Here is a 15,813-nt window from a genome sequence, read left to right as displayed (position 1 = left end):
TCCATGCATGTGCTCTAGGTCTAGGCGGTATGTACTTGTTTTCGACTAACTCCAAAGCGGCTTCTTTGCAAACTTCACCTATTAGCATCAACGCAGATTTAAAACTATCCACAGACATCTAGTCTGCAAATGCGATTAACTTAAACCTCCCTTGAGGCTGGATGATCGAGGACTTGGACCGCAAACATCTGTGAGTAGACGCCAGACTCTTACTTTCCTCCCATTTGTACTTTGGAACCATCACAAGGATGTCTTCTGCAACTGATCACTTTTAAAAGCTGGCAACTCATCCGGCGATCGGTCACTTTGCTAGCCTCATGAATTCCTTGGGTCCATTTTAAGAAATTGGTTTGCTCAGCCGACAGGAGAATGTACTCCAGCCGATAAAAACCACCAATAGTTCGCCGGATTGCATTAGCCAGTTTGGTTACGAGAATGCTGTAGCATATTGAAGACGACAGATATATGGTCCATCAAGAAGATTTTGGCGAGACTACGATCAGTGAAGTGCAGCCGCCTTCTCACATATTAGTTTGTCTTGTCGGACCAACTGGACGTACATCCGAATATATCCCGATATATGCCATTGCAGTCACGCTGTGACTCGATCTGGATACAGGCTGTATGGCAAAATCCTTCTGCAGACAGTGTTTCGAGCATCCCCATATTGAAGTCTTTCGACGGTGAGACTTCCGTGCCCTCACATCGAAAGACAGATATTCATGCATTTCTATTCGATTTACTTCAATGCGGCTCCTTCCCAAACTTCACCAATTAGCATCAACGCAGATGTAAAACTATCCCTAGACATCTGGACCGCGATTACGATACGATTAACATAAAACGCCCCTAAGACCATCCAGCCTCTTTGCGTCTAGGACTTGGACTGCAAAACTTTTTCCATCACCTGTGAGTAGACCACAGATTCTTAATTTCCTCCCATTTCTACTTTGGAACCATACCGTGCAAAGCTCCCTTGTTAATGACAACCATCACAAGGATGTCTTCTGCAACTGAGATAAAACCTTGATCACTTTTAAAAGCTGGCAACTCATCCGGCAATCGGTCACTTTGCTAGCCTCATGAATTCCATTTTAAGAAATTGTTTTGCTCAGCCGACAGCAGAATAACAACCACCAATAGTTTGCCGGATTGCATTAGCCAGTTTGGTTACGAGAAAGATGTAGCATATAGGAGACGCTAGATATGGTCCACCAAGAATATTTTGGCGAAACTACGATCAGTGAAGTGCAGACGCCTTAACTCCTCACATATTAGTTTGTCTTGCCGGACCAACTGGACGTACAACCGGATATATCCAGATATATATGTATACCATTGCAGTCACGCTGTAACTCGATCTGGACACAGGCTGTATGGCAAAATCCTTCTGCAGACAGTGTTTCGAGCATCCCCATATTGAAGTCTTTCAACGGTGAGACTTCCGTGCCTTCACATCGAAAGACAGCCACTAAGAGCTTAACAGACTACATGAGCCAGTCTAGTTACAAGAATGCTGAAGCATATTGGTGCGAAAGACTCTTGCCGAACGAATTGGAATTACAGTCGTATATTTCCAGGTATATTCCTTGGATACATGCTATACGTCAAATTGCTTCTGCAGATGGTATTTCTAGCATCCCCATACTGAAGTCGTTCAAAGAAGAGACTTCTGTGACTTCAGATCAAAAGGCACTGCCATGTTCATTAGCCTGGAAATTGTACTCCAGTCGATAAAGACCACCAAAATCTCGATAGACTACTATGGCATGGTTACGAGAATGCTGAAGCAGGACACAGGATGTATGGCAAAATCCATCTCCATACTGTCTTAAAGTCTTTCAACGGTGAGACTTCCGTGCCCCCACATCGAAAGGCACTCCCACGACCATCAGCAAGAGAATGTACTCCAGTCGAATAAGACCACTAAGAGCTCAACAGACTACATGATCCAGTCTAGTTACAAGAACGCTGAAGCATATTGGTGCGAAAGACTTTAGCCGAACCCACTGGCATTACACTCGGATATTTCCAGGTATATGCTTTAGACGTAGCCTATATGTCAAATTCCGAGTATCCCTATACTGAAGCCGTTCAAAGAAGAGACTTCTGTTCCTTCAGACCGAAAGGCATCCCCATGTTCATCAGCTTGGAAAATGTTCTCCAATCGATGAATGCTGAAGCAAATTGGAGAGAATGAAGTGTGACTCGACTTGGGCACATACTATACGGCAAATTCCTTCTGCAGGCAATGTTTCGAGCATCCAGAATTCAAAGAAGAGACGTCCATGCCCTCAGCTCGGAAAGTTCTTCAACCAGGAGAATGTATTCCAGTCGATGGAATGGCAGGCAATGTTTCGAGCATCCAGAATTCAAAGAAGAGACGTCCATGCCCTCAGCTCGGAAAGTTCTTCAACCAGGAGAATGTATTCCAGTCGATGGAAAACATCGAAAGCTCGATGAGCAAAGGCCCATAGGGCCTGGTTACAAGGGCAAAGTAAAATAACTTTATGATCCGTTTGAAAATTAAATTCGAAGGACAGCTTCGTTGTAGAGCGAGGGCAGTTGGTGCATAGCTGGCGAACAAGTTGCGTTGAGCTACCTTCAAGGAAAAGAAATAGTGGCTGATTTAGAGGAGTTAAGCTGCCAGTGGTTGATTTGGAGGAGTTGAACTTCGAGTAGTGGATTGAGACGAGTTAAGCTCCCAGTGGTTAATTTAGAGGAGTTGAGATTCGAGTAGTTGAGAAAGTTGGGCCACCGGTAGAGGGTTTAGATGAGTGAAGCACCCAGTATTTATTGGAAGGAATTCCTACAGCAGCTGTAAAAATTGTACAGCTACCACGATCTATGTTATTAAATCATTCCAGCAGTGTGCAGTCATAGTTCCAGAAGAGATCCTTGTCTCACCCCAATCCTATTCTAGTGGTGAAGGACGAAGCGATCGTCGCCAGAGGAAATTGGCTATCATCTAATAAACTATCTATGCACTACAGAATATCAATATAATGACATTATTTAAATAAAGGGTGATACGGTCAAAATTTGGTCAAGGGAAAACGCGTGTAAATCGGTGAAATCGTTTATTTAAAAAATAAAATTAAATTTCTTTTTCAAGTTCAATTAGTATAAAATTCAGGAAAAATATGCAGTTAGGCTTTCGCTTTTCCAAATCCGAATTGCCGGGCCTCACGCTTGACACCTGCCATCAGATTTTGTACAGCCACCATGTCCACCTTCTTCGCCGCAGAAAGCCAGTTTGCCTTGAACTGCTGCTCGTCCTTAGCAGTTTTTTGGTCTTCTCAATTGGGCGGAGCTCTGGCGTGTTGGGAGGGTTCTTGTCCTTGGGAACCACCAGCACGTTGTTGGCGGCGTACCACTCCATGGCCTTTTTACCGTAATGGCAAGATGCCAAATCCGGCCAAAACAGTACGGAACAACCGTGTTTCTTCAGGAAAGGCAGCAGACGTTTATTCAAACACTCTTTCACGTAAATTTCTTGGTTGACAGTCCCGGAAGCTATGAAAATGCTGCTTTTCAAGCCACAGGTACAGATGGCTTGCCATACCAGATATTTCTTTGCGAACTTTGACAGTTTTATGTGCTTGAAAATATCTGCTACCTTTCCCCTTCCTTTTGCCGTATAAAACTCCTGTCCCGGAAGCTGCTTGTAGTCGGCTTTGACGTAGGTTTCGTCTTCCATTACCACGCAGTCAAACTTCGTCAGCATCGTCGTGTACAGCCTTTGGCCGTCGTATTTTGTTTATCATCGCGATTTGGAGTCACTACCTTCTTGTAAGTCGATAGTCCGGCTCGTTTTTTGGCTCGATGCACGGTTGTAGACGATACACCCAGCTTATTTGCGGCATCTCGGAGAGAGAGGTTAGGGTTTCGCTTGAAGCTACCGGTAACTCTCTTTGTCGTCTCAGCGGCTTCCGGTTTTCGATTTCCCCCCGATCCAGACTTCCTGGCTGTCGACAAACGTTCCCCAAACACTTTAATTACATTTGTAACGGTTGATTTGGCAACTTTTAGCGATTTTGCCAGCTTTGCGTGCGAGTAGCTCGAATTTTCGCGATGCGCGAGCGAAATTTTGATACGCTGCTCTTCTTGCTTGGACGGCATTTTGAGTGAATTCCAAAATCAAAATAGGAGCAACATTCTACGCACACACACCTTCAAAATGAGGGGTGTTCAGGTTTTTTAAATGCAAAATTGAAAGAAATACGTCAAGTTTATATTGACCAAATTTTGACCGTATCACCCTTTAAAGTACTCTTATATTTATGGAAACATTGAAATCGCTTTCTTTCATTTCTTCCTTGTGTTGAGCTACCTTCAAGGAAAAGAAATAGGAGGTGATTTAGATGAGTTAAGCTCCCAGTTGCTGATTTAGATCAGTTGAGCATCAAGTTTTGATTTAAAGGAGATAAGATCCCAATGGCTGATTTAGAGGAGTTAACCTCCCAGTGGCTGAATTAAAGAAGTTGAGCTCCGAGCAGTGGATTCAGAAGATTTGCGCCACCGGTAGTGGGTTTCGAGGAGTGGAGTACCCCGTAGTGTATTAAGAGTTGGGCTCCAACTGGGCGATATAGAGAATTTAAAATCCCAGTACTGTATTTAGACGAATTAAGTTCCCAGTAGTCGAATACATGGAGTTAAGCTCCCAATAGGGTATTTAGAGGAGGTAATATCCTACAGCAGCGGTAGAAATGGATCAGCTACTCCGGTCTAGGTTAATAAACCATCCGAGCAGTGTGCAGTTATAGTTCTAGAAGAGATCCTTGTCTCAAGTTGTGAAGGGCGAAGTGTCTGTCGCCGGCAGAAGAACTTGGTTGTCATCTAATAAACTATCTGTGTACTAGGGATTATTAATAAGACATTCTTTAAATAAAGTACTCTTATATTTCTGGAAGCCCTGAAATCGCTTGTTTCATTTCTTCCTCTCTCTCTCTCTCTCTCTCTCTCTCTCTCTCTCTCTCTCTCTTTGAAGGTCTAATATCAAGAAATCTTTATGACTACCCTGGACACCCGACTACCATAAGTGTAAACACATCGTCAAAATCTTCCATATTATATGAATATTTTTTCAGTGTAGAAAAAAAAATTTCATTGTAATAAAACATTGCTAAAATAAATAAGCAATGAAAAATTAAAGGAAAAAATCCAACAAAGCCAAACACAACAAATTTTTTCACCTCACTACAATGAGAAATTAGAATATTGCCAAATTTCCCTTTAGCGTAGGGTTTCATTCGTTGCCTCTCAATTTTTCATATTTCGCAAAATTTTAAAAGTTTCCAAAGTGTGAAAATTGTCATTGGAATCAAATGAAAATTTCACTGCCAACGAGGTGATATGGATTTATGGGGTTTTCATTTATTTTGACGCCAAGAAAAGACGCAAAGCAAAGAAGCACTTCGTCGATACGATGCTCAACAGTGGCAGCATCCCAGAGGTAATTTGTGTATTTGAATTTAAAAAGAAATTTCTTTATACAGAGTGTTTTCATTGTTGTTTTCCTACACTCGGATATTTTGATGTATGCGTTTATTTTAATTTTAAGAGGGGCAGATTTCAGCTGGTGATCGCCCCCTTTGTATTGCGATTTCGTGAGTGAAATCTTAAGCGCAAGATGAAAAAGTGTTTATCTCAAAATTCTGTTCATCCATGGAAACATTGTTCCTAATCATTAGAATACTTGAAACGCATGGTTGGTGACTTCTCTTACTTGAAACGGAGGAGGATGTTATTGATGTTATCATCGGATATCTAATAGGTAATCGCTTATTGTAAGACGCACGAAATTCAAGAACCTATAACCAAAGCAAAAAATTATTTTCTCTGAAACGAAATTTTTGGCAAAATTTTATTTCTATAGAAAATGTTGTCACAAGTTTATTTCTATAGAAAATTTTGTCAAAATTTTATTTCTATTGAAAATTTTATTGCGATAGGAAAATTTGTCTATAGTTTACTTTTGGGTTTGTCAAGCGTGGTTTACTTTTGGGTTTAGTGAACTGCCTGAATTTATGCTGATAATTGGTTGATAGTTTAATTGGTTGATAGTTGCTGCAAGTAGAGGATGCTGATGAGGAATGTGGTAATTCCGAAACGTGCGTCCATCCAACTATCTTGCATTCTATAGGGCTTTGCCCAAATAAATTTGACAAACATTCTTTTCCTCTGTTGTAGTTTAATCAATGCATGGTTTTAAGCTGAAATCAAAAACAACAACAATGATTAAAGAAAAAAAACAACAACAATTACAAAACAAAACGAATGAAAATTTTATTTCATTAGAAAATTTTGTCAAAATTTTATTTCTATAAAAAAATTTTCGCAAAAGTTTATATCTATAGAAAATTTTCGCAAAATTTTATTTCTATAGAATATTTTGTCAAACTTTTATTTCTATAGAATATGTTTTCAAACGTTTATCTCTATAGAAAACGTTGTAACAATTTATTTCTATAGACAATGTTTGACAAAATTTTATTGGGATAGAAAATGTTGTCAAAATTTTGTTGCGATAGAAAATGTTGTCAAAATTGTATTTCTATAGAAATTTTTGTCAACATTTTATTTCTATAGGAAATTTTGTCAACATTTTATTTCTATAGAAAATTTTGTCAAAATTTGATTTCCATAGAAAATTTTGTTAAAAGTTTATTTCTATAGATTTTTTTTTTTCAAAATTTGATTTCTATTGAAAATTTTGTTAAAATTTTATTATAGAAAATTTTGTCAAAATTTTATGTCTATAGAAAATTTTGGTAAAATTTTATTGCAATAGAAAATTCTGTCAAAATTTTATTTGTATAGAAAATTATGTCAAAATTTTATTTACATAGAAAATTTTGTCAAAATTTTATTTCTGTAAAAAATTTTGTCAACATTTTATTTCTATAGAAAAATTGGTCAAAAATATATTTCTATAGAAAATGTTGTCAAAAATATGTTGCTATAGAAAATGTTGTCAAAATTTGATTTTTATAGAAAATTTTTTCAAAATTTTATTTCTATACAAAATTTTGTCAAAATTTTATTTCTATAGAAAATTTTGTCAACATTTTATTTCTACAAAAATTTTTGGCAAAATTTTATTTCTATTAAAAATTTTGTCAAAAGTTTATTTCTATAGAAAATTTTGTCAAAATATTTTTTCGTTAGAAAATTTTTTCAAAAGTTTATAACTATAGAAAATTTTGTTAAAATTCATTGCGATAGGAAATTTTGTCAACATTTTATTTCTATAGAAAATTTTGTCAACATTTTATTTCTGATTAAAGAAAAAAAAACAACAATTACAAAGCAAAATGAATGAAAATTTTATTTCATTATAAAATTTTGTCAAAATTTCATTTCCATAGATAATTTTCGCAAAAATTTTATTTCTATAGAAAATTTTCGCAAAACTTTATTTCTATAGAAAATTTTCGCAAAATTTTATTTCTATAGAAAATTTTCGCATAATTTTATTTCTATAGAAAATTTTCGCAAAATTTTATTTCTATAGACATTTTATTTCTATAGCAAATTATGTCAAAATTTTATTTTTATAGAAAAATTTTGTCAAAATTTTATTTCTATAGAAAATTTTGTAAAAAGTTTATTTCTATAGAAAATTTTGTCAAAATTTTATTGCGATAGAAAATTTTCTCAAAATTTTATGTCTATAGACTTTCGGTAAAATTTTATTGCGAAGAAAATTTTGTCAAAATTTTATTTGTATAGAAAATTATGTCAAAATTGTATTTCTATAGAATATTTTGTCAAAATTTTATTTCTATTAAAAAAATTTTGTCAAAATTTTATTTCTATAGAAAATGTTGTCAAAATTTTATTTCTATAGAAATTTTTTTTATTTCTATAGAAAATTTTGTCAACATATTATTTCTACAAAAAATTTTGGCAACATTTTGTTTCTATAGAAAAATTTGTCAAAATATTTTTTCTATAGAAAATTTTGTAACAATTTATTTCTATAGAAAATGTTTGACAAAATTTTATTGTGATAGAAAATGTTGTCAAAATTTTGTTGTGATAGAAAATGTTGTCAAAATTGTATTTCTATAGAAATTTTTGTCAACATTTTATTTCTATAGGAAATTTTGTCAACATTTTATTTCTATAGAAAATTTTGTCAAAATTTGATTTCCATAGAAAATTTTGTTAAAAGTTTATTTCCATAGAAAAGTTTGTTAAAAGTTTATTTCTATAGATTTTTTTTTCAAAATTTGATTTCTATTGAAAATTTTGTTAAAATTTTATTGCGATAGAAAATTTTGTCAAAATTTTATGTCTATAGAAAATTTTGGTAAAATAGAAAATTTTGTCAAAATTTTATTTGTATAGAAAATTATGTCAAAATTTTATTTATATAGAAAATTTTGTCAAAATTTTATTTCTGTAAAAAATTTTGTCAACATTTTATTTCTATAGAAAATTTGGTCAAAAATATATTTCTATAGAAAATGTTGTCACAAATATGTTGCTATAGAAAATGTTGTCAAAATTTGATTTTTATAGAAAATTTTTTCAAAATTTTATTTCTATACAAAATTTTATTTCTATAGAAAATTTTGTCAACGTTTTATTTCTACAAAAAATTTTGGCAAAATTTTATTTCTATTAAAAATTTTGTCAAAAGTTTATTTCCATAGAAAATTTTGTCAAAATATTTTTTCTATAGAAAATTTTTTCAAAAGTTTATAACTATAGAAAATTTTGTGAAAATTTTGTTAAAATTCATTGCGAGAGGAAATTTTGTCAACATTTTATTTCTATAGAAAATTTTGTCAACATTTTATTTCTATAGAAAATTATGTCAACATTTTATTTCTATAACAAATTATGTCAAAATTTTATTTTTATAGAAAAATTTTGTCAACATTTTATTTCTATAGAAAATTTTTCAAAATTTTATTTCTATTGAAAATTTTGTTAAAAATTTATTTCTATAGAAAAATTTCTCAAAATTTGATTTCTATAGAAAATTTTCTCAAGATTTCATTTCTATAGAATATTTTGTCAAAATTTTATTTCTATAGAAAATTTTGTCAAAAATTTATTTCTATAGAAAATGTTGTTAAAATTTTATTTCTGTAGAAAATTTTGTCAAAACTTTATTTCGGTAGAAAACTTTGTCAAAATTTTATTTTGTAGAAAATTTTATCAAAATTTTATTTCTAAAGATTTTTTTTTCAAAATTTTATTTCTATAGAAAATTATAGTCCGATTTAAGTATCAAAAATGCAGAAGAACCCGTATAAAAATGTCAATGAAAATTTTCAATTGCATGACCCCAATAAATCTGTTTGAGAGGGGGGGAGCCCAATAGCCTACAGGTGTCTGTTTTCTTAACACAGTTTACACATTCCGTACTACATACCCTCGATACATATCCATTTCCATTTGTTGCCACTTTTTTTGTTGAAAATGATCTAAATTTAGAATATGCCAAACAATAAGTATGAGGTTGAAAATAACAATAGAGCAGCAGCAGCAAGCAATCTAACTGTGTGTTCTATATTAATATAGCTTCAGGGGAAATATTTTGATTTTTTCCATGAAAAATGTCTTTTCCTATCAATGCCATAAATCACGATAATGTTCGTTTCTATAGTCAAGCATATTCTATTTGCCTTAGCAAATATCGCTTGATTAGAAACAAAAATTTAGGATAAGCTTTAGACTTAGTAGTTCTATCCATATATGACATTTGTATACAAATGAATGATAATGGAAATGAAAAGTGGCACCATCATCTCAAAAAAAAAAAATTTTAATTTCATAACTTGGGTAAAATTCTAAAGAATTCGGAATAAAAACTATAAAAATGAAAATAATAAAAAAATATTTCCCGAAAGAAAACTTTTTTTTAAAGATTTCTTTTAAATCGAACGAGCCGTTAAATATGCAACGGACAGACATAATTCGTGAGTATTTATGAGAATTGGAAAAAATCATAATTTTGAAATTTATTTAATGAATCTTTCTCCAGATTCTTATGAATTTTTCTCGTTTTGGAATTAATTTATGGCTATTGGTCGTTTTGGCGGTGTTATTGGATGGCATACTGGGCCAGTGATGATTTTTATAGACATTGTTTTTCGTTCTGTCGATTATCCAAGTATTTGGTGTTAAATTGTCCATACAGAAGAAACGATCATAGCCCTTATTTTGTTTTCTAGACTACACCGTGCCGCGTCTTATGACTTCGAAAATTTTGTATAAAGAGGAGACACTTCTCTTGGAAACGAATATTAAATTTAATATATATTGCCTTTTTACTTCAAATAAACCTTTTTTTCAAACAAATGAAACTATTTTCAATTCAAGTGAAACTTTTTTTTTGAAATCAATTGAAACCTCTTACATTTAAAACGAAAATGTTTCAAGTAAAATGAAACTTTTTTCATTGTAACCTATTCACTACCGATGTCCATTTAAGAGGACATTCGAAAATGACACCGAAGATGACTATTTCCGATACATTTCTCGATGTTATTTCAAAGTAGAGGCTTTAATCTAAATAAGCTACAAATATTTTCCATATTGATGAGCACTAAAATGCAGTTTTATAAACTTCACGGAAAACACGAAATTTTGAGACCATTTTTTTTACTGTATGTCTCTAATAAATGGACATTCATACAAAATCTATAGTAGATATTTTTTTTATTTTTTCTCTTAGTTCGAAAGACATTATAGGCTAAATAGCCCTTATTTTCGTAAGGCCATTTGGTCAAAATTCAAAAATCAAGATTTCAGAACAATCTCACGATCTCAAGCTGGAATAATTATTTTCTATTTAATATTATTTCTATATTATTTTTATAGAAAATTTTGTCAAAATTTTATATCAATAGAAAATTTTGTCAAAAATGTATTTCTAAGAAAATTTTCTCAAAATTTTATTTCTATAGAAAATTTTATTTCTATGCAAAATTTTGTCAAAATCTTATTCCTATAGAAAATTTTGTCAAAATTTTATTCCTATAAAAAATTGTGTCAAAATTTTATTTCTATAGAAAATTTTGTCAAAATTGTATTTCTATAGAAAATTTTATTTATATAGAAAATATTTTAAAAATTTTTTTCTATAAAAAATTTGTCAAAATTTTATTTCTATAGAAATTTTTCTCAAAATTTTATTTCTATAGAAAATGTTCTCAAAATGTAATTTCTATAGGAAATTTTGTCAAAATTCCTATTCCTTTTCATTTTATTTCTATAGGAAATTATTTGAAACTTTCATATTCATAGTAATTTCTTTAAAATTTCATTTTCATAGTAATTTTCTTAAACTTTCATGTCTATAGGAAATTTTCTCCAAATTTTATTTGTATAGGAAATTTTGTTAAAATTTCAATTTGATAAGAAATTTTGTTAAAATTTCAATGTGATAGGAAATTTTCTCAAAATTTTATTTCTATATAAAATTTTGTAAACATTTTATTGCGATAGAAAATTTTGTCAAAATTTTATTTCTATAGAAAATTTTGTCCAAATTTTATTTCTATAGAAAATTTTGTCAAAATTTTATTTCTATAGAAAATAGAATAATTATTTTTTACTTAATTTTATTTCTATATTATTTTATTTCTATAGAAAATTTTGTCAAAATTGAATTTCTATAGAAATTTTTGTCAACATTTTATTTCTATAAAAAAATTTTTCAAAATTTAATTTCTATAGAAAATTTTATTTCTATGCAAAATTTTGTCAAAATTTTATTCCTATAGAAAATTTTGTCAAAATTTTATTCCTATAAAAAATTGTGTAAAATTTTATTTCTATAGAAAATTTTGTCAAAATTGTATTTCTATAGAAAATTTTATTTATATAGAAAATATTTTAAAAATTTTATTTCTATAAAAAATTTTGTCAAAATTTTATTTCTATAGAAAGTTTTCTCAAAATTTTATTTCTATAGAAATTTTTCTCAAAATTTTATTTCTATAGAAATTTTTCTCAAAATTTAATTTCTATAGGAAATTTTGTCAAAATTCCTATTCCTTTTTATTTTATTTCTATAGGAAATTATTTGAAACTTTCATATTTATAGCATAAGCGTAGGAAGGCCTCTGGGGAGGGGGCTTAGACCCCCCCCCCCAGAATTTGAAAACCTATTTACGATTTTACATTTTTATAAAAATTAAACAAGTATATACAACCGCACAAAGTTCCGCTAAAGACTTTCATGCACAATCAAATTACTTGAGTTGTGGTAGCAGTTGCCGATGGTAATGTTTGAAGTCTGATATTTATGAAATAGAGCTGTGATTGAACTTATGGTTTAGTTGAATAACTAACAGCCTCTTTCTGTATGTCGAACGAGTTCAATCGATCGACTGAAATGCATAGAAACAGTTGTTTTTTGGTTATAAATGCAGCTGTTTATTTCCATTTTAGTCGATCCACAGAGCTCATTCCACATACATAAACAGGCTGTAAAGCTTTCTTTCATAAATTAATATCTTAATAATGCTGCAAAAAAGCGTCGCCAAAAAAGAAGTTAAAATGTTCTTTTTGGGTCCGGAAGTGGTGCAAAATTGGCGGAGAAGCGATGTAATAGGAACTCGTCATAGAACGAATGTCCGCCGTTTCAACAGCCGTTGCAATAAATTTGCATCACTTCTTACGGTGTGATCCATATCGTTGTGTGATATTTTCCCAAATAAATAATTTTTATTTATTCGTTTTTTTTTTTTTTTGATTTTTGGTCGAACTTTTGTTAGAATTATATAAATATTTATAAAGACCTCGAGCTTCAAGAAACATTAATTTATAATAATTTTTATATTTTTTATGATTTTTAATGCATTCTAACGCTTGTTTGAATATTTGCAAAATTTGAATAATTTTTACCATTTTATTTATTCTTACTCTTTTTTTAACTATTTAAAAAAAGAAAACAAAAAATTAAAATATAAAAAAAACTGAAGTAAAAAACTTCCTGTGTAGTTAATATAATTAACTTCTTTGTGAGGACATTTTTGGAAGTGCTTTTAAAGTTGTGCCTTTAAAACAAATCCCAATTTTTTTGCTGGGAAAAGTGTGGAACTACTTTTAGTTGCTTTATTATATATTATTTTGATGTCTATTTTTGTATTCTTTTTTATGAAATAAAACAATAATTGAACCTATAAGTTCAGTCTATAAATTTTTAGCTAGGGGGGCTATAGCCCCCCCCCTAGGAAAATTGTCTAGCTACGCTTATGATTTATAGTAATTTTTTTAAAATTTAATTTTCATAGTAATTTTCTTAAATCTTCATGTCTATAGGAAATTTTCTCCAAATTTTAATTTGTATAGGAAATTTTGTTAAAACTTCAATTTGATAAGAAATTTTATTAAAATTTCAATGTGATAGGAAATTTTCTCAAAATTTTATTTCTATATAAAATTTTGTAAATATTTTATTGCCATAGAAAATTTTGTCAAAATTTTATTTCTATAGCAAATTTTGTCAAAATTTTATTTCTATAGAAAATTTTGTCAAAATTTAATTTCTATAGGAAATTTTTTCAAATTTTATTTCAATTAGGAACTTTTATTTTATTCGATATTTCTTTTTTATTAACAAAAGGAACTAATGCATACAAAAACCAATCTCAAGCTAAAATAATTATTTTTTATTTAATTTTATTTCTATAGAAAATTTTGTCAAAATTGTATTTCTATAGAAAATTTTGTCAACATTTTATTTCTATAGAAAATTTTGTCAAAATTTTATTTCTATAGAAAATTTTATCAAAATTTTATTTCTATAGAAAATTTTATTCCTACAGAAAAATTTTTTTTCAAAATTTTATTCCCATAGAAAATTTTGTCAAAATTTTATTCCTATAGAAAATTTTGGTCAACATTTTATTTCTATAGAAAATTTTGTCAAAATTTTATTTCTATAGAAAATTTTGTGAAAAATTTATTTCTATCAGAAATTTTGATTTTATTCGATATTTCTTCTTTTTATTAAAAGAAAGGCTTACTTACATACAAAAAACGATCTCAAGCTGGAATAATTATTTTCTATTTAATTTTATTTCTATAGAAAATTTTGTCAAAATTGTATTTCTATAGAAAATTTTATCAAATTTTTATTTCTATAGAAAATTTTATTCCTATAGAAAATTTGTCAAAAAAGAAAAGAAAGAAAATTTTGTCCAAATTTTATTTTTATAGAAAGTTTTGTCAAAATTTTATTTCTATAGAAAATTTTGTCAAAATTTTATTTCTAAAGAAAATTTTGTCAAAATTTCAATTCTATAGAAAATTTTGTCAAAATTTTATTTCTATAAAAAATTTTGTCAAACTTTTATTTTTATAGAAAATTTTGTCAAAATTTCACTTCTATAGAAAAATTTGTCAACATTTTATTTCTATTAAAAATGTTGTCAAAATTTCATTTCTATAGAAAATTTTGTCAACATTTTGTTTTATTGAAACTTTTCTCAAAATTTTATTTCTAGTGAAAATTTTGTAAAAATTTTATTTCTATAGGATTTTTTTTTCAAATCAAATGAAGCGTTTTTCATTTCAAATGAATTCATTTTCGAATTAAATGAAACCTTTTACAAATCTAACCTTTTTGCATATCAAATAAAACTTTTTTTCCAATCACATGAAACTTTTTCAAATCAAGTGAAACTCCCTAATGGATCTAGCCCTGGGGAATAACTTCTTGTTTTTCGCAGAGGTTACAACTTTTAAATGATTTTCATGAAATTTTGTATAGAAGAGTTTTTTAACACATTGTCGAACGCTATTATATTTTAGGAACGAAATCGGACCAATGTTATATATATATATATATATATATATTTAATCTACATTATTTGGTCTTTTTTTTTGTATCCCAAATCTCGTTATAAATTGCGGAATGGTCAAGTTTACGAGTCGAATATTTTATATGTGTGAGAAATTTTCATTTTTTACCATAAAAATTATCTAGTCAAAATTATCCAGTGGTGGCACATTAAAAACTATACGAAACTAACATAATTCCGAATTATTTTAAATTTATATTTATTCAATTAATTTAGTATTTTCAATTTACGCTTATTTATATTCATTTTATTTTAGTTTTATATATATATATATATATATATATATATATATATATATATATATATATATATATATATATATATATATATATATATATATATATATATATATATATATATATATATATATATATATATATATATATATATATATATATATATATATATATATATATATATATATATATATATATCTATATATATATATATATATATATATATATATATATATATATATATATATATATATATATATATATATATTATATATATATATATATATATATATATATATATATATATATATATATATATATATATATATATATATATATATATATATATATATATATATTAATATATATATATATATATATATATATATATATATATATATATAATTTATTTTAATTTAATTTGAATTCTTAGTTATTTGTTTAGTATATTTGAATAAACAAAACGTCTGTTTTACTTTCACTTACCAAATAGTCCTGATGGCAGGATTTCCCCTTATTGTATCTGTCAAATTATCCATTGTCCGTATGGGCGATGACTCCTAAACGAAAATACTAAATCAGTTAACTGAAAATAATTGAAGAAATTTTCTATTATTCCCCAATTTATAATTTCTCTTACCTGTAATAAATCCTCTAAACTTTCGATATATTCAATAGCATTTCGTAGTATTTCAACTTTTGGCAAACGTTGATTAGGATTTGAAGAAGTACGTCGTTTCAAC

At 28.9% G+C, this 15,813-nt stretch overlaps 1 protein-coding gene across 1 annotated transcript in view; it reads right to left on the bottom strand.

The window, feature by feature from the left end:
• The window catches only part of nau (myogenic-determination protein nautilus), a gene marked incomplete in the record, with an annotated part of 86,842 nt that overhangs the window by 67,246 nt on the left and 3,783 nt on the right, over window positions 1-15,813 (bottom strand). The window contains 3 exon segments of the mRNA XM_075314410.1: window positions 15,557-15,585; window positions 15,588-15,630; window positions 15,711-15,813. Coding sequence (XP_075170525.1) covers window positions 15,557-15,585; window positions 15,588-15,630; window positions 15,711-15,813 — 175 coding nt within the window.

Source organism: Haematobia irritans, chromosome 1 (assembly GCF_050003625.1).
Source record: "Haematobia irritans isolate KBUSLIRL chromosome 1, ASM5000362v1, whole genome shotgun sequence".
NCBI lineage: Eukaryota > Metazoa > Arthropoda > Insecta > Diptera > Muscidae > Haematobia > Haematobia irritans.
This window is presented reverse-complemented; position numbering and strand designations above follow the sequence as displayed.